Below are 18,266 nucleotides of genomic sequence, written 5' to 3'. Positions count from 1 at the left end.
ATCTGCCACTCTATTAGCCTATCTAAATGCATGCTTTGCCTGAAGCATCAGCCCGTCAGACATCATGGTCCGGATATTTCTCACCAGCGGATGGTAGTCACCGAGCCCCCTAGAAGCCTACGGGATCCATCCAATGACCGTCGCAGAGTCATCCTCCAGGAGGATGTCTCTCTCCTGTAAGACACGCCGAACATAACACATTATTTTCTTAGCATACATCTTCCACCTTGTTTGTACTCATCATAACCAAAGAATTATGTGTCATGATTTCATAAAATGACAGCACTTGAGAACATATTAATTTGTTTATATATAGAGACAAAGAGAAGCTTCAGTGAAACAACCAGAGTTTGTTTTGGATCTTATGCCAAATGAATGACCTGTATTCTTCTGAATACAGTCCCCACAAGAGCACATGGAAGAAATTGGCAACTTGGACTGCAAGCACGACTTGGGTTCTGAGACACTCGTGTCCTTCTCACCCAGGTCAAGTTGTGCCATGTTTTTACTAGCCATGCCATTCCTGGTCTTCGACGTATCGCCATCGAACTCTTCAGTCAAATGCCGATGCTCCCAGCATTCCCTACTCTTTAATTATGAGTCTTAGTTGGAGCAGACTCGCCATGCATGATAGTGCTCGAGGGGAAAAGGACATCAACATGGTGATTCTTGCAGTAAGACTTCCCTCTCTTAGGTTTTTTTCCTCCGAATGTTTAGAAGAAATTATACCCTATATAGGCTCTATACATCATGCGTTCGTCTTAGATTACCATCCTGCGCACCACTGGGGTGGTATGCATGGTGCAGGATATAACTTCTCAATGTTTACACTGCTTTCACATTCGCTTATTTTATCGATCTCATTCATCAAGCACTTATCTTGGTGCACCATCATAGGAATAAGCAAGTGTGATCGGTCTGGTGCACCGCCATGTGGTGGATATGATATAGGATATAATTTTTTTTTTTGGTAAAAACGGCAATTTCATATAACTCTAACGTGAGTACATCCTGCCATATCAGAAGAAAGAAAAAAATACAGAAGAGGCGGAAGCTCTACCGTGGAAGTCTAGCAGATCTCCCCTGAATGCCGTGCAACGTAAGAGGCGACCCAATCTGCTGCTCTGTTCGCCTCTCGGAAAGCATGTACTGCCTCAAAACTGTCCATCTCCAAAGCCAGCCTGCGGGTCTCACGAATAAGAGGATGGCCATCACCAAACCTGTCCGCACTCCGGATCCAATCGATGACTATAGATGAATCCCCCTCGAGGTGCACTCGCCTAGCACCAAGCACCCGCCTTGCGTAGGATACGCCCTCCCAAGCTGCCCGCAGCTCAGCTCCCACTATGTGAGCCCAGGTGTACACCAGCCACCCGCAGCAACCAGGCGCCCAAGGTGATCTCTGATGACAAATCCAACCCCTCCGGACCTCCCCTCCAATGCCACGCTACCATCAAAACTTACCCTGAGATAACTATGGGGTGGGGGCACCCAAGAAGCAACGACAAACCTGAGCGTTGAAACAACACAACGAGTACCCCAGATGTCCCTGGCCGTCCCAAGAGAACACAAGTCGAGACCGGAGGAAACCTTCCCAGCCTAAAGCACAGCTCTATCCACCACCATCCTCGTCGAGAACCTCCTACCCTCAAACAATCGTGCATTCCGGTCCAACCAAATGTGGTAGGCCAGATATGCTCTAAGTATCCCCGCCTGGGCAAATCTAGGGCTCTGCATGGATACTCTCAGCAGATGTAACAAATCCTGTACCGACTCCACTGAACAAGAAAGAGGGACAGGTGACCTCCTCCATATCTCCCTAGCCCTGGGACACTACAACAAGACATGCTCGATGGTCTCCACAGCGTCTGAACACATCTCATAATACTGAGGGATCCACACACCCCGCCTGAATAGCACACTCCTGGTAGGTAGGCAACCCCAGGCCTTCCAGATGAAGAGTACCACCCACGGATGGATCCGCATCCTCCAAATCTACCCTTTCTCAATCTGCCTGACTAGCTCCCCACTGAAGAGAGCCAGAAGATCCCTAGCTCGCACCTGCGACCGTCCCGATGGCACCCAGATCAACCTGTCAGACTCCCCTCTGGTGGGCACCGGAAGAGCCAGTATCATCTCTGCCAGCTGCTCCCCAAACACCTCTCGGACCAGCCCCACCCTCCACCTGCCCTCATCTGGGATCATCAGATCGCTGACCCTACAGCCTGTTAAGCGTCCCGAATCCACCATGGTGGGCAGGCGGCTGATCGGCTGCGCGGTCACCCAACAATCCTCCAACACATCTATCGAGCGTCCGTCGCCAACAGCCCATCTGATCTCCGGCAATACCGCCCCCACTCTGGTGCACATCTCCCTCCACACTGGAGAGTGATGACGGGCTGCTCTTGCTCCGAGAATCAAAACTCCATACTTAGCCCTCAACAACGAGGACCATATGCTGTTAGACTCCATAACAAATCTAGCAACATGGCATGCCGCTAAAGCCTCCCGCCTCTCCAATAAGGACTGCACCCGTAAACCTCCCCATCTGGTCGGCTGACACACCACCTCCCATGCCAGCAGATGAATACCATCTCTACCACCCTGCCTCCCCCTAATGAAACTTCTAAGAAGCTGCTCAATGGTCCTCAGAACCGCCACTAGGATGAAGGAGGTGGAAAGTAGATAGGTAGGGATCGAAGAAAGGACTAACCGAACCAAAGTGATCCTCCCCATCATAGATAGTGAGTGCCTCTGCCAGCCCTCCACCCTTTGCCTGATGCTGGCCTCCAAGAAAGTACAATCCCTGCCGCGCAGTCGCCGACCAGAAAGCGGGACCCCCAAGTACCTCATCATGCCATCCTGCTCGGCCACCCCCAGAATCTCCATGATAGAGTTCTTCTCCTCTTGTCTGGTCGACGAGCTAAAGCAGACTACAGATTTCGATAAGTTAACTCGTTGACCTGACATAGCACAGTAGTCCCATAGAACCCTACTCAGAACCCGGGCGTCCTACCGAGCCGACCGAGCCAATAGCAAACAATCATCCACAAAAAGCAAATGAGAGATCGAGGGAGCATCCACTACTGGCCTGTAAGTCTCTAGCTCCTGAGTAAGTACAGCCTGATGCAAGAATCTAGATAAAGCATCCGCACAGACAATAAACAATAGGGGGGAAAGCGGGCATCCCTGCCGCAATCCTTCTGACGACACAAAGAAACGGGAGGGTGTGCCATTTACCAAGATGGCAAAAGAAGGAGCCCTGACACAACCCATAATCCACTGAATCCATGTCTCCGAAAAACCAAACACCTGTAGAGACTGATGTACAAAGTTCCACCGCATCCTATCATAGGCCCTCTCTATATCAAGCTTGACCCTCATCAAGCTCCTCCTCATCGGGGCCCTCCCCGGATCGAACATGAACTTCTGTGCTATCAGTACATTGTTGGAGATGCTCCGACCGCCTATGAAAGCATCCTGCTCCGGGCTGATCAGCCTCGGAAGTAAATCCCTCAACTTGACAGCAAGAATCTTCATCGTTGCCTTGTACAAAGTGGTGCACAGGCTGATCGGTCGGAAATGACCCGGGTCAGTAGCATCCTGCCGCTTCGGTATCAGGGTAATGAAGGTCCTCTGCCGGTCTGATGACATCACAGTTGTGGTAAAGAACTGTTGTATAGCCGCCGTTATATCTTGTCCTACTACCATCCAGTACCTTCGGAAGATCAACGGTGGAAAACCATTTGGCCCTGGTGCCTTGTCCCCCTCAAGGGACCACACCGCCGCCTTCATCTCCTCCTCTGATACCAGCCTAATCATTACATCTGTCTCCTCCTCCGATACCCTCACAGTAGGCATCGGCATCTCCACTCGACGCCTCCCACCTAACGGCTCCGTCCACCTCGCTTTGAAGAAGCTCTCCATAATCCTCCGGATCATGTCAGGGTCCTCTGACATCTGCCCGTCCTCACTCCTGATAATTCTGATCTTGTTCTGATGCCTCCTGATCATTGTCGCCTGATGAAAAAATCTAGTGTTCCGGTCTCCCTCCAAGATCCATTGGATCCTGGACTTCTGTCTCCATAAGGTATCCCGTTGCCTAAGAAGGGAGTCATGTAAGGCCAAGTGCGATCTAAGCTCTCCCATCTCCTCCTCCGATAACCCTCCTCTCTGTGCCTCCTGAGACTGTAATCTGTCAATGGCCTCCTCCTCCTCCTCTGTTCTCCTGAAAATGTTCTCCACCTCCTCTCGGTTCCACCTTCGCAGCCGCCTCCTGGTCAACTCCAGCCTTCGGGACACCCGATACATAGCATCACCCCTAACCGGGGTACTCCATGCCTCCTGCACCATCTCCCAGGACCGTGGGTAGCACAGCCAAAACTTCTCAAACCTGAAGGGGGATCGAACTGGGATATGTGCCTCAGTACTCACCAACAATGGATTATGGTCCGATGCTATCCTCGGCAAATGTCTGACATGATGATCAGGAAAGCTCTGGATCCACCCAGCTATAGCACATGCTCTGTCTAGTCTCTCCCACACACGTGCCCGCCCCTGCTGATTGTTGCACCATGTGTACCTAGGCCCGAAAAGCCCAAATCAATCAGACCATTGGATGTAAGAAAGTCCTGAAACTCCTTAATCTTCTTTTTGTGGGAGAAAGGTTTCCCCCCATCTTTTTCTGAGGATCAACAATGCAATTGAAATCTCCTGCCACCAGCATAGGATAGCCCTGACTAATCATTTGTGAGACCTCCTCCCACAATGTCCTCCTCACCCTATAATCAGTGCTAGCATACACCGCTGACAGAACCCAAGGACTATGATTTTCCTCCGAAATCACCAAAATCACCTCCTGATTGCAAACATTGAAACGATCCAATCTACACGGCTATGTCCCCAAGTAACAATAATGCCTCATGACAAACCTTGGGGTTCCACAGCATAAAACCCCCACGATCTTGGAATCGCCCTTCTGGCCTTCTGCAAACTGCCTCCCGAAAGTCGGGTCTCAAATAGTACACAAATATCCGGGTTGTGCTGTTGCACCAACCTGCGAAAAGCCGGGGTAAAGGATGGTTTCCCCGCACCACGACAATTCCACAAGATAATCTTCATAAATCACCCGATGAAACCGCACAGCCCGTATCTCCTGAGCTGTTGCTGCCACCTGTGTCCACTTCCATACCCTCTTCATCACCTTGAGATTCCCTATTCACTCCCTTCGTTGAAGCCATCATTTGGAGAAGAATTTGAAGATGCTGCCCTCCACTATTCCCTTGTGCCATATGGCACACAGTGCCCATGGAGCCTGTGCCACAAGCCACGGACCCTCCAACCACCCTCCCACTGTCAGCCGGGTTGTTTCCCTCCACCGAATCAACCAGTTTCCCCTTTCCCTTGTTTGGCACCAAATCGGGACTGGAACTATTCAACTGCGCCATATGGCACGGCAGGGAAACGGAGGATGAAGAGCTTACCTCCTTCTCCCGACCACTGTTGATTCTGCCATCCCCATCTACCCGTCGCGCCGCCGTCTCCACCGGACAAGACCCGAGTGTCGCCACCGAGGCTCGCTCCGACAGTTCCACCGCCACCGAGAGAGCTCGGGTCAATCGTCATCCGTGGGGTTCCACCACCCCATGCCGCGAAGTACCGCCGCCCGGCACGACCGGATGCTCCGCCTGAGGAGGTCGTCCGTGCACCGGCGCGAGGGGCGGTGGCGAGCTCTTGCTCCTCCGACGGACCACCATCCATCCGCCCTTCGTAGAGGAGGGCGTCTTCCCCCCGTTCGGCATCGATGGGCCACCAATCGAGCCCTCCCCCGATTGATTCCTCGGTGGGCTCCTGGACCGCTTCAACGGGCTCAGGCCCGGCCCACCTCGGCGGGGCCCACCACTAGAGCTGGGCCTCACCTCACTCCGGCCCTGATAAGGTGCAGCCCGACTCGAGTCCGACCCTGCCCTTGACTCAGCGCCCAACTCGGATCCCGAACCGAGTTGGCTCGTTCCCCCCGTCGTCACGCCCGCGCCCGCCGCCGAAACATCCTTCTCCAGCGTTCTCCGGCGGGCCACCTTGGACGGGTTCTGCCAACCTTCAAGGTCAACCGGAGAGGCCGTCGTTGCCTGATTGTCTCCCGTCAGACTCGGACCAGGACTCGAGGGGAGGGTACCGGCTTCTTCCTCGCACCGCTGCCCGCCGCCTCCTTCCGGGGAGCCCTCAAGGATGGCCCGATCTGGTTTGTCATTAGCCATGGTCCGTAGAGGCCTTCCTCCTCGGATCGCTTACCATCCCTCATCACTCGATTCGGGACATTTGCAGCAGGCTTCTCCGTTGCACCCTCCTCAGATCCAGATGTCTCCACCACCGGGTCTGCTCCCACCTCCACCGGAGAAGAAGACTCGCATACCGCCGCCGAGTGCCCTATCCGCCCACATTTGGGACATGGGACTGGCAGGTTTTCATAGACGAAACCCTGCCAGAGGTAAAGCCAGAACTTTACCTCTCTACCCACTGATCTCCCCATCACCATCGTCCCCGGCTTGAGTGGAGCGGACACATCCACCTCCATCTTCACCCTCGCAAAACCAAACGTACGCCTCTTCTCCATGCATTCATCCAACGCCAGGGGATTTTCAGCCCGCGCTGCGATCCTAAAGATCGTCTCCTTCTTCCAATAGTCCAGCGGCAACCCGGGTAGCCGAAGCCAGACTACCACCCACCCAACGCCCTCGATCCCCGGAATGAAGTTAGGGCGCCACCTCTCCATGGCGGGCAGCTGACCGGCCACCATCCATGGGCCATTCGCCATTGCAGACTCTCGATCTGATTCGTTGGCGAATCTGACAGCGATGACGCTGTCCACCAACGTGAAGCTTCCGACGTCGTAGTCCAGCTTTCCGGCCCGTCGGACCTCCTTCGCCACCCAATCCGCTGGAACATTCCTCCCCATACTCCTCACCAGAACCGTGGAACTACGCCACTTCGACCGCATCTCCTCCAGCTCCTCTTCCGGAACCTTTACCACCTCCGAGAACCTCTCCTGCAGCACCTCTAGCTTCCGGGGAGAAATACGGTGACTGGTCCACGCTGATTGCCTCGGGGCTAGTTTCGCCACCTCCGTCCACGTCGGACGCTTAACCGGACTCCTCGGGCCATTGTTCCTCGGATCTCTAGCCAGCCCCGGCTCCGACGACGCTGGCGACCCATCCCCAGGTTCGGCCATGTCACCCAGCCAGCAACCGTTCGACAGAATTCCCCAATGATCTCCCCCCTGGAGCCCCTAGGATATATTTTTTAGACAAACAAAAATAAAGAAGAGAGGTGGAGAGGGTTCTAGTTCAATTAATAATTTATGGTGAGTCGCATAAGGAATCTTTTCGCAAGGTAAGTGCATGTGTGCTCCGTTGGTCAGTGGAATCTCAGCTCTCTCTCAACATGGCCATTCCTCTGTCGTTCCTTCATTTTTTACTTTTTCTTTTGTCTTTCTTTAACAGCCGTCCGTCGACTTGAGTTTAGAGAGAGGGTGAGGAGGAGGAGGAGGGATGGAGTTCTCCGGCGATCGGTTCGATGTCGTCGTCGTCGGTGCCGGGATCATGGGGAGCTGCACGGCCTATGAGGTGGCGAAGCGCGGCGAAAAGGTGCTCCTCCTCGAGAAATTCGACTTCCTGCACCACCTTGGCTCGTCCCATGGCGAGTCCCGGACGATCCGAGCCACCTACCCCGAAGACTACTACGCCTCGATGGCGCTCGAATCCTACCGTCTCTGGGAAGAGGCAGAGTCAGAGATCGGCTACCGCGTCCTCACCAAGACCCCGCATCTCGACATTGGCCCTGCGGCCAACAAGAGCCTCCAGTGCTTGATCGCCAACTGCGAGCCGAATTCGATCCACGCTCATCTTCTCGATCGAAGCCGGCTTCGCGACATGTTCTCCGGCGCGTTCCAATTGCCCGAGCAGTGGATCGGAGTGGCGACCGACGCCGGTGGCGTCATCAAGCCGACGAAGGCGGTCGCCATGTTCCAAGCGTCGGCCATCCGAAGAGGAGCCGTTCTCAGAGACCGCATGGAGGTGACGGACATCAAGAGAGACGAGGAAGGAGGCGGCATCTGGGTTTCAGCAGCCACCGGCGATCGCTTCTGGGGGAGGAAGTGTGTCGTCACCGTTGGAGCCTGGATGAAGAAGTTAGTTAAAGCAGTTAGCGGTCTCGTCCTTCCCATCCAGCCTCTCCACACAACCGTTTGTTACTGGAAGATCAAAGCCGGACATGAGAAGGAATTCTCGCCGGAGGCCGGATTTCCGACGTTCGCGAGCTACGGCGAGCCGTACATCTACGGCACGCCATCTTTGGAGTTCCCCGGGCTGATCAAGATTGCGATGCACGGGGGCTACCCTTGCGACCCCGACCGGAGGGACTGGGCGTCGGGCTTCGGCGCGCCGGTGGACTCGGTCATCCCGTGGATCGAACGGGTGCTGCAGGGGCGTGTCGAGGCCGGAAAGCCCGTCGTGGAGCAGGCTTGCATGTACTCGATGACCCCCGACGGGGATTTCATCATCGACTTCCTCGGCGGGGAGTTCGGCAAGGACGTGGTGGTCGCCGGAGGGTTCTCCGGTCATGGGTTCAAGATGGGTCCTGCGGTGGGGAGGATTCTGGCGGAGCTGGCCATCCATGGAGAGGCTGCAGGATTTGACCTGAAACACTTCAGGCTGAGGAGGTTTGGGGAGGACCCAAAGGGGAATGCCAAGGAGTTTGAGGACCAAGTATCCTACCCAAACCATGAATGAATGAGCTTCCTTCTATCCATTTCTTAGCCCCCTGCTCTCCATCTTCTCATGCCAATTGATCGGTGTAATCTTTAACTGTTTAGAATCATGTGTTCTTGGCTTATTGCTCTCATATCATCATGGATTAAATTAAAAACAAAATTGTAAACCCACTGGGAGATTGAAGGTTAATTAAGCTACAGTGTTTTTTTGGCTTCTAAATACTGGACTTGGGATGAGTGAAATCAAATGCAAATAACAAGAAGGGATGTGGAAAGATTCCATGTCCATATATATCCTTGTTTGATGATCGCTGATTGGCTGTCAAGACAACCAATCCCTATTTAATATTTATTGGAGATGAATATTTTCTTTCTAAACTGACTTATTGCTAAATTATAAGCATTAATTGTGTTGCCAACTGTAGATCTCAAGAATTCAAATATTCATAAGAAAGATTTTTGTCGGACTAAGATTCTCTGGTATCGGAACAGGATCTACATGCATTATATTAATTCCATGATTCCAAATTTCTTCTTCGACTCTTTTGTGGCCACTTGTCGTCCTTCTATTTCCTGTTCCACCCATGTGTGGTCCAAGTGACTCATCTTGTATCATTGATATAGAAGAGATAAGCATCGCCAACCTTAGCTCTATCTCATCTTAATTGCTACCTTATCCAATTGATTGGAAGCTGAAACAAACAAATACTGACGTTTATCCGAGAGGAAATGCCGAGATCCAAGGTATATTACCTAGTATACAGTGGGGACAAGGACAAGCAAATTGAACATCAGAGACTATGTTACATAATCACTTAATTTATAGTTCTCCCTGATGTATACAATCCTAAGGGCTAAGAGTCTTGAGCACATCATGAGTGAGAAAGATATGTGCCTTTAAATTAAGCAGAAGCATCTTTTGGAAAATAAGAAAGAAGCAAACAAAGGCTAATATATAGCCTGCTTGAAGTCTTTGAGCTCGTTTTTGAGTGGCCCAGCCTTCCCTCTTGGATACAAAAAGATGCCTAAAGCCCACAACCTACCCACCGCCACCCCCACCACCCCCTAAAAAAAAAGAACCTGAATCCCACCAATCCTTTAGCGGAGGATCCACCACCCAAGGCACTTTAGTTCATTCTTTTTGACATTTAGAAGCGATAAGACTTTGTTGGCTCAAAGACTCTCAGTCATCTAAAATGGTAACCGTTTCACAAAAATTATACCCTACACTGCATGCACCATATAGCTATGCACGCCTTCAATCACAGCTGCTCATTTCTATGAGCCTCATTCATCAAATGCTCATCTTTGGCGCATGGCTATATGAATGAGCGGCTGTGATTATCAACATGCATGGCTAGATGACCCATGCCGTGTAGGATATAATTTCTCGGTTCTTCACTTCTATGGCCCCCTCAAAAAGATTATAAAGAAAAATGTGGGGAAGCAATGGCCTCCTCTTGCCCCCTACCAACTGGAACTCAATAATTCCCAATATCTAACAATATCTCTCAAAAGTAGATATATGAAACTATCTTCACATCATGTTTTTCTCCATGGAATGCAATGCAAGAGTTGTTGTCACAATGTGAACTACTGGTTTATTTTAGCTCAGTCTTTCCCTGGCAGGCTTTTTCTTTTTTAACTTTCTAGTAAGATAAAATAGAGCTTTGGACTTTTTTAGATAGGCCTTCTAGAATGGACAAGTGACCATCTATTGGGCAAGCACCACATTTCATTAAAATAACTCTTCTTGCTGCCTCTGTACCTGCACATTTACCATGTTGTTAGGAGGGCACATTTTGACTGACCAAGTGAGTGAACCAACACTAGAGCTCCCACCATCTTACTTTCTATTAATATTATTGTTTTATAAGTTAGGAGCTCCCACCATCTTGTCTAAAGGAAAAGATTTGGTGAAGCCCATGAGCATGATGTCCATCATGGTCATCCTTATCTTGACAAGAGGAGTGGCCGTGAGCAAAATGCTCTTTCCATTGATGTACGGGAATTCGCCTGTATTTTGAGCTCGTTTGGTTCGCGAAAAAAAGGGAGCGAAAGTGTGGTCAACGGAAAAATAATGAGATGCTTCTTGTTTATTTGAAATTTTCAAAGGAGAGAGACAGTAAAGTTGTATTTCCGTGAGAATATGATTCCCACATTTAATGAAAAAGTCTTTCCCATGAGAAATATGGAAAAGTTACTTTTCCATAAGGCGGAAATCACTCCATTTTTATTTTTTTCCCAAAAAGATCTTTCAGCATTAAAGAGGCATTAAAGATCTAATTTTTATTAAGGGTATAATAGGAATTATATATAATTTTTTCAGGAAAGTGGATGGTCAACCAAACATAAGCACTCTGAAAATTTGTCACTTTTCCATGATCAATCAAACATGCCAAAAATACTTTTCCAAGTATCCTCTTCTTAGGAATTTACTTTCCAGAAATTATATTCCTAGGAGGAAAAATGCTTCTCGCGAACCAAATGAGCCCTTTGTGAATCACAACTGGTGGGATTCGAGCACTTAAGCTCTCTCTCATATTGCAATGTGATTCTTAGAAACCTGCTCCATCCTCATGTATCTCCATAAATTATGTATCTCAGAGAGAGGGCAAGCCGAACGTTATGAAGAAAAATTTGCCTCTTTTATAATATTCCAAATACATCTTTCGCACAAATTCATCATTGGATCACACAGTAGCCACTTCCAGTCCTATGCACATGGATAAATAAAGAAGTTTGATATTGTGAAAGAAGATCGTATTGGAGTTTTAATATTAAAATATTTTTTTGTGAGATGCCTCTTTAAAAAGAGTTATGATTCTTTGAAAGATTTTGCATCTTCAAAAATCTCTTTGATCTTCACATGCTGCACGTAAGGGCGAATCACGTTTTTAGGATAGTATATATCACACGCCTCAATCGAAGCAAACTTTTTTCAATCTTCTAAATTTATTTTAATAAATTATTTTTTTATAATACTATTATAAAATAATGATATAGTATTTTCTAGACAAAATATTTTTAATAGATCAATCATTGTTTCATGCGGAAGATACAATCCTAATGACAAGAAGATTCACATTAATATTTTTTTTTAGCAATTCTTTTTTTTTGGCTTGAAAATGTCACATGTGGCTTGCTAGTTATATAAAATCCATGAATTCTACGTTGGTTGGATGTTTGCTGGTGACTTTAATTATTGTTGTTGTTGCCCCATCGGAATTCTTAGCCAATGATGAATCCCTGCATCTCTCTTTTCATATCTTTTACACTGCTAAATTATGGAGGCTTTGATCTCGTGACTTCAATTACAGTTGGACCGTCCAATTCAATGCACCCTGTGACTGTTGTGAAACGTGAACCACCTCCCAAAGATTCTTTCCAGTGAAGCAGCAGGAGAGGTTTTTGTCCATTTATGATAACCCCACTCGCTTAAAATAATAAGAGAGAAGAATGAAGGAAGGAAGGAAAGAAACGTTCCTTGTATTTACTCTTACCTCCTATCTGATTCAAGCACAGGAGATTATTTTAATACGTCGGCATGTGAGACAGAATAATTTCCTCCACGACCTACTTATCATACCAAACCTAATCACTAATCTTTTAGAAGATTAGGGCGAAAAGTAGCGAATAGCCATATGTTTTGATGCCTCATGATCCATGAAAAATGTATGTTTTGATGCCATGCTTGTACACCATAGCTGGTTGTAGCTTTTTATGGATCTCGATGTGTGATCAAGGATCATCAACAAAATACAATTCATGTCCAATATCGGAATCGATCTTTATCAAATCCATTAGTAATAACGATGATTTAAGTGCATCTTAAAAAAATCTTTTGATCGTGACATCTATAGACTTGATCAATCCAACTTGAACACTCAATCTTTTATCTTTTCAAAAGCTTTTACTTGCAAGGAAACATTGTGTGAAAATGATGGTCAGCCCTTCTGCCGAATAAGTTGAAATCCAGGGTTTAGATTTTGAATAAGTCGTCTTCAAGTACATGTATTCGGAATGGAATGGATGGCCAAATAATATTAAAAAAAAAATTACCCGATCTTTCAAACAAACTCTTTATTATATAATTTTTTCTCGTAGGAGAATTTGTTGTTAATTAATTCACCAAACTTAGTAGCTATGGCATCATAACAGCCTCATCATGTTCACATCGATAAAAATTAGTTCACTTGTAATTTGTCCAATGTAGACTTTTTTTTTTTTTTTTTTGCTATCCTTCTAATTTCGAAGTCCAATTGGACTTGAATCGGGAGAGGCTCGAGAAATCCAACTTAACTCAAATTTATATTTTAAATATTTCTTGATTTGAGTAATCCCTTGTGCAATGTAATCCAACATATCTTAATCCAAACCTAGCCGATCCAATCCAGTTTGATCCAATTCACATGAGACCCAATTTAACCCATCACATCCTTAGCTATTTTTATATGAAATCTTATGCTATCTGGGTTGTCCAGAAACTAGATTTTAGATAGTATAGAAACTAGATTGGATATGGATTGGCTACAAATAACCATCTCCAATAATCCCCAAATACTAAGCAAGACAAAAAAACAAAAAAAACAAAAATCTCTCCTCAGATTGACACGCCGAATCTACCGTCCGAGGTGCTGCGCTTATTTCGGGCAATCCCACCAAGAACGGCGGCAAAAAAAACATCCTCGACGTCTCCAGCGCCCGTACAGTTTCCTCCTCCATCCCACTCTCGCCTCCCAGATCCCAAATTTTTCAAACCCTTCCCTTTCATGTCGCCTATTTTATAATTTTCTCTCCCCGAATTCGGCCTCTTTCCCCCCCTCTTCCCAGGTCCCAACCCTCAAAGGATTCCCTCGTACCCACCCCCCTTTGCTCTGATCTCTTCCTTCCGTTCGTCCCTCTGGCGTTGGATTTTCGTTGGTGGGCGGTTCGAAAGTCCACGGCTTTCCGCGTTTTTGTACCCCAGATTCCACTCGTGCCCGCGTCCGTCTTCCAACAAGATTCCACCTTTCTTCAGCTGTTGCGTTTTTTTCCCCCCAATTCCACCTCCATAAATTTCGTGATGTCGGAAAAATCCAATCTTTAGCGCTGTTTTCAAGTTGTGGCGTCGACGGTTGCCCCTCCTTTCTTAAATTAAAGTGCGTTTTGTTAATGGGACGCCTGCAACTGCTCTTCTCGGATGCATTTAGTTCGCGAGTTGTTGGATGTTAAAGGTTAGAACTTTATGTGTTCTTAAAGTTCTTTTTAAGTCCCTCTGAACTTCAGCTTCTCCTAATTTTCTTATATAGAAAACTCATAAATTTTAGAAACTCCTCCTGGTTGAATTGAGGTGAGGTCCTCCAAGATCTGATTTTTTTTGAGTTTGCAATATAATTTCGGCTAGCTTTGATCGGAATTAAGAGTGCCGAGGTGCTGTTTGCTCTTGGTCGAAACCGAATTCATCCTACTCCATAAAAGATCAAGTTTGGTGATTAGTGTTGCAAGTTTTGGATGTTTGAGCAGGTATATGGTGTTGCAAGATTTGATGCGAAAAAGGTAGAGCAATGAGGTTTCTTAGATTTGCTCCATGGATCGGGATTGCAGCATTTGTCATTGGTGCATTGGTTTTACGAGTTCTGTCTCATTCTTTTCTCCAAGGAGGAATTTGGGCTGCAGACCAAGGATTCGAGCCTGTGGCCCTGTCAAGGGGTCCTGGTGATCCTCCAGTTTTTGCTTATTGGATATCAGGAACTGGTGGTGAAAGTGACAAGATTTTAAGGCTCTTGAAGGCAGTTTACCACCCGAGGAACCGCTACCTTTTGCACCTCGATGCTGATTCCACTGCCACTGAGAGGAGAAAACTGGCACGCTCCATTCAATCTAGTAAAATTTTCAAAGCTTTTGCGAATGTTGATGTTGTGGGAAAAACTTACGCAGTCGATCGGACAGGTTCATCAGTACTTGCTGCCACACTCCATGGAGCTGCAGTTCTGCTCAGGATCAACGCAGACTGGGATTGGTTCATTAACTTGAGTGCTTCAGACTATCCAGTTGTAAATCAAGATGGTAAGCTCTCTTTCTTTCTTTCTTTTTTCCACATGATGTTAGCCCTCCTGTTTTGGCTGGAATTGGTTTCAGACACCTCTGTCAGTTTCGATGATTTAAATAGCAACTCCTTGTTCTTAGGGAATCTGATAGTCGAGGTACCATAACCAGTTTGGTCTTCGATTTGAATGTTAGGAACGCAGGATTACAATGGTCTGCCTTCTGAGCTGATTCCACTCGTCTTGCACAAGAACATGATGACATGTCTTGTTAATATGCTGCTTTTTGAAGCTATAGCATCCACATAAGAATAATTTTGGCTTCTCTGACTATTTTATCTCAGTAATGATAGATGGTATTCAGATCAATAAATAAATCAGTCCAACTCTCATTCTAGACCACTTTGAATTTATAGCTTTATGCCACTTGAGCCCTCATTCCTGTGCCAATGTTCGTGTATATGGTATCCATGTAAGCAATAATAATTCCGTATGGTCCTTCACCGTGCTTGTGATTGATTTCTGATTTCTGACCCTGTGACACTTGCAGTAATGCATAGGTGAAGGTTTCTAGTTTTCTTTCTAATAATTTCATGGTTTCTGAAGATTAATGAGGACACTCTACAGGTCTCACCCTTATCCTCATCATCAAAGAACAGATTTATCTCTTGGTTGGATTGATAGCTGAGGGTGGAGGCCATAAGTAAAAGAAGAGGAAAACTCTGTGATAACTTTCTGCTCAATGGAATTTCTATCATGGAAGTCTTACCCAGAAAGAACCCATAGATCTGATGTATTCATTGTCCACATTTACCTTGATGCTGTTGTTTCAAGTCGTTCTTATGAGCGAGCCTGAAGTGCTCCCATCAATTCTCAATTTTAATTTAATCAATTTGATTCATTCAACATTAACATGTGGAAAAAAACTTCTGTCAAGTTCTTTTTGTTTATTCTGGTAAAATAAAAATTTGTTTTTCTTAAGCAAGGAAATGGCCGTAAAAGGCTTAATATCTGATGCTACATACTTTTCGAGTCGTAACAACGATATCATCAGCCTTAAGGATGGGAAATTTCAATTAGTCTATTTTTTGATTTGGAGAATGAAAAGTTGCAATTTTGCCAAAAGTGGAGCATTAGCAACTCCTGCATTTGAATATTCTTAGTGGTAATGATCAAATACCCATTCCCGTAAATGTTTCTTGCACCTCCATTTATTCTATTAACAAATGTTGAAAAAACATCTTTCCATACAGATCTTCTTCATGCTTTCACTTCTTTGCCAAGAGATCTGAACTTCATTGATCACACTAGTGACCTTGGATGGAAAGAGTAAGCTCAGTTGGAAATCTTATTATAGTTTTTATGATCTTTTTTGTATCTTTTAAAATATCTCATTAAGCTAAGCTGAGTTATTGTCCTGCAGGAAAGAGAGATTTGATAAAATAATTGTGGACCCAAGTCTCCATATGGACAAAAATACACAATCCTTCTTTGCTTCAGAAAAACGAGCAACACCTGATGCTTTTAAATTATTCACAGGTCTGTATTCTGTAGTCATGAATATTTTTCCACTCTGTATTCCTTTTTTTTTTTGGGCGAACCACTCTGTATTCCAATTTTTTCCACTCTGGATTCCCTTTGCTTGTTCACAAGTGTTTGTTTTTTGTCCAATAAACCAAATTTTTGAAAAACTAGGCAAATCAACAAGTTAAGATGAAAACTGATACAGGTTCCCTGTATATCGAAAACCTCCATGTATCTTGGATGCAAATCCAATTTACCAAGCCAAAGGAGATTGTTACAATTACTTGAAATTTTATCAGCAAGATCCATCGAAATTGAATGAACACAAGAATGTGTTTCCGTCTCGTTATCGAGACTTGGCTGAAATTTTTCACTTCTTTACATGGAAACAGGTTCTCCATGGTTGATTCTCAGTAGATCCTTCGTGGAGTACTGTGTGCGTAGCTGGGATAACCTCCCCAGGAAACTTCTCATGTATTTCGCGAATGTCGCCTACTCGATGGAGTCCTACTTCCAAACAGTGATCTGCAATAGCCCTGGGTTCCAAAACACCACTGTCAACAATGATCTAAGATTCTTTGTTTGGGATGATCCACCAGGATTGGACCCTCTCTTTCTCAACCAATCACAGTATAAGGAGATGATAAAAAGTGGAGCAGCTTTTGCGCGGCGGTTCATGGAGGATGACAGAGTGCTCAAAAAGGTAGACAAAAAGATACTAAGGCGCTCATCAGATGGAGTGGGTGTTGGAAAGTGGTGTCTAGGCCAGCTCAGCGGTCGGAAAGGGAAGGATTTGGAGGATGATCCATGCTCAACCTGGGGTGATATCAATGTTGTGACACCCGGTTCATCAGGAAGGTGGCTCAGAAGTTTGCTGTCGGATCTCATTTCAGATGAGAGGCTGCGTTCGAGCCAGTGCAAGTTCAGCTGACCTGATCCGACCATGGATCGTGAATTAAGCCATCGGCGATGACTCTGCCGACATCCATTTTATCAGTCTATAAAAGGCCAGCAACACTGATGACGCAGCTGCCGGCAATTTACTTGGGGGGGTGAGATTTAGGTTTATTTCACTTCCATTAGGTGGATTATTGAGCATGACTTTTATAGGTAAGAGAAGTAACATTGTAGAGGTCTTTCAATCAGGGGGTAGTAGGAGTAGATCCTTCAGTAAGTTGATAAAGGGGGGGGGGGGGTATAGAAGATGTCCAATATTACATTGTTGCCATCTGCGGAGATTCCTTTTTCTCTTGTAGCATGAGATACGATTACAAGTATAAAGCATCATGATTTCTTGAGATGATCAAATATATATTTTTGAGATTGAGATTCTGCAGTGGGTACTAACTTTGGTGTCCAGTTTCTCTCATAAGATAACCCATAGTAAGGGTGACCTTCCTTCACTCAGTCAAAGCACCAAGCCTTCATTCTTATATGAACACAGGAGGACCACCAACCTGATGGCTACCATTGCAACTCTCATATTTCTCAGTAACCCCGAAGGCAGGTCAGATCAAAAGCCTTTGATGTGGTAGGAGAGGAGAGAGCTTTGCTTGTCACTGTGGGAATTGGGTTGGGCTGGAAAAAGAGCAGTACCCAAACACTTGAGTTGGGATGCATTGGGCTTTCCAAACCAGTATTCCAGTTTTCCAGCGGAAATTTGGAACTGGACCGGCTGAGCAGTGGCACTGCAAGCAGCAAGACAAAACTTTCTCCATCACCTGATCAAGAAGGCCTAAAAAGAAGCAAATGGAATTAACACCTACTAAGTGTTTCCCTCTGTCAATGTTTCCCCTTTTCTTTCTTTTTTTTTTTTTTTGATGGAAGTGGAAGGCAAAATGCCACCCAGAATTTATTGAAAGAGTAGGAATTAAATATGTATAAAGAGAGAGGGAAGAAGAATAGTGAAACAAGGAATAATCACTGCTCTTGGAGGAATTTACAGAGAT

At 46.3% G+C, this 18,266-nt stretch overlaps 4 protein-coding genes across 6 annotated transcripts; 2 read left to right on the top strand and 2 right to left on the bottom strand.

The window, feature by feature from the left end:
• Positions 1-1,995: 1,995 nt before the first annotated feature.
• On the bottom strand, positions 1,996-5,447 carry LOC120111970. The gene is made up of 5 exons (XM_039130545.1): positions 5,139-5,447; positions 4,932-4,993; positions 3,241-4,582; positions 3,042-3,123; positions 1,996-2,963 (listed from the first exon to the last, which is right to left on the bottom strand). Exons 1-5 carry the CDS (start codon positions 5,445-5,447, stop codon positions 1,996-1,998), a joined length of 2,763 nt encoding a protein of 920 aa, XP_038986473.1.
• A 695-nt stretch (positions 5,448-6,142) lies between these two features.
• Positions 6,143-7,228, bottom strand: LOC103699569. The gene has a single exon (XM_008781592.1). It carries the CDS (start codon positions 7,226-7,228, stop codon positions 6,143-6,145), a length of 1,086 nt encoding a protein of 361 aa, XP_008779814.1.
• Positions 7,229-7,351: 123 nt separating this feature from the next.
• On the top strand, positions 7,352-8,987 carry LOC103714115 (probable sarcosine oxidase). Its single transcript, XM_026807280.2, has one exon. The coding sequence runs from the start codon at positions 7,548-7,550 to the stop codon at positions 8,784-8,786; it is 1,239 nt and encodes a 412-aa protein (XP_026663081.2). The 5' UTR covers positions 7,352-7,547; the 3' UTR covers positions 8,787-8,987.
• A 4,356-nt stretch (positions 8,988-13,343) lies between these two features.
• Positions 13,344-17,664, top strand: LOC103714116 (beta-glucuronosyltransferase GlcAT14A-like). Of its 3 annotated transcripts, none has more exons than XM_026807282.2 (5): positions 13,344-13,983; positions 14,273-14,815; positions 16,047-16,122; positions 16,217-16,332; positions 16,710-17,664. In XM_026807282.2, the coding sequence occupies exons 2-5, from the start codon at positions 14,314-14,316 to the stop codon at positions 17,246-17,248; spliced, it is 1,233 nt and encodes a 410-aa protein (XP_026663083.2). In that variant the 5' UTR covers positions 13,344-13,983; positions 14,273-14,313; the 3' UTR covers positions 17,249-17,664. The 3 variants fall into 3 exon arrangements, with proteins under 3 accessions (XP_026663083.2, XP_008799486.2, XP_038985761.1); XM_008801264.4 differs by having other exon boundaries at positions 14,077-14,815; XM_039129833.1 differs by having other exon boundaries at positions 13,349-13,983; positions 14,699-14,815.
• The last annotated feature ends 602 nt before the right edge of the window (positions 17,665-18,266 follow it).

This window comes from Phoenix dactylifera, chromosome 9, assembly GCF_009389715.1.
Source record: "Phoenix dactylifera cultivar Barhee BC4 chromosome 9, palm_55x_up_171113_PBpolish2nd_filt_p, whole genome shotgun sequence".
In the NCBI taxonomy this organism is placed as follows: Eukaryota; Viridiplantae; Streptophyta; class Magnoliopsida; order Arecales; family Arecaceae; genus Phoenix; species Phoenix dactylifera.
Note: the sequence above shows the minus strand (reverse complement) of the source record. Positions and strands in the feature narration are given on the sequence as shown.

Excerpts from the sequence above, each read along its gene's own strand:
- LOC120111970 (XM_039130545.1), bottom strand. The coding sequence starts at position 5,447 with ATGGCGCAGTTGAATAGTTCCAGTCCCGATTTGGTGCCAAACAAGGGA. Across the intron at positions 3,124-3,240 it reads CTCCTTCTTTTGCCATCTTG|GCTGTACTTACTCAGGAGCT; the intron begins GTAAATGGCACA and ends TTCTTGCATCAG. Across the intron at positions 2,964-3,041 it reads TTTGCTTTTTGTGGATGATT|GTCAACGAGTTAACTTATCG; the intron begins GTTTGCTATTGG and ends GTGCTATGTCAG.
- LOC103714115 (XM_026807280.2), top strand. The coding sequence starts at position 7,548 with ATGGAGTTCTCCGGCGATCGGTTCGATGTCGTCGTCGTCGGTGCCGGG.
- LOC103714116 (XM_026807282.2), top strand. The coding sequence starts at position 14,314 with ATGAGGTTTCTTAGATTTGCTCCATGGATCGGGATTGCAGCATTTGTC. Across the intron at positions 16,123-16,216 it reads AGTGACCTTGGATGGAAAGA|GAAAGAGAGATTTGATAAAA; the intron begins GTAAGCTCAGTT and ends ATTGTCCTGCAG. Across the intron at positions 16,333-16,709 it reads TGCTTTTAAATTATTCACAG|GTTCTCCATGGTTGATTCTC; the intron begins GTCTGTATTCTG and ends ACATGGAAACAG.
- LOC103699569 (XM_008781592.1), bottom strand. The coding sequence starts at position 7,228 with ATGGCCGAACCTGGGGATGGGTCGCCAGCGTCGTCGGAGCCGGGGCTG.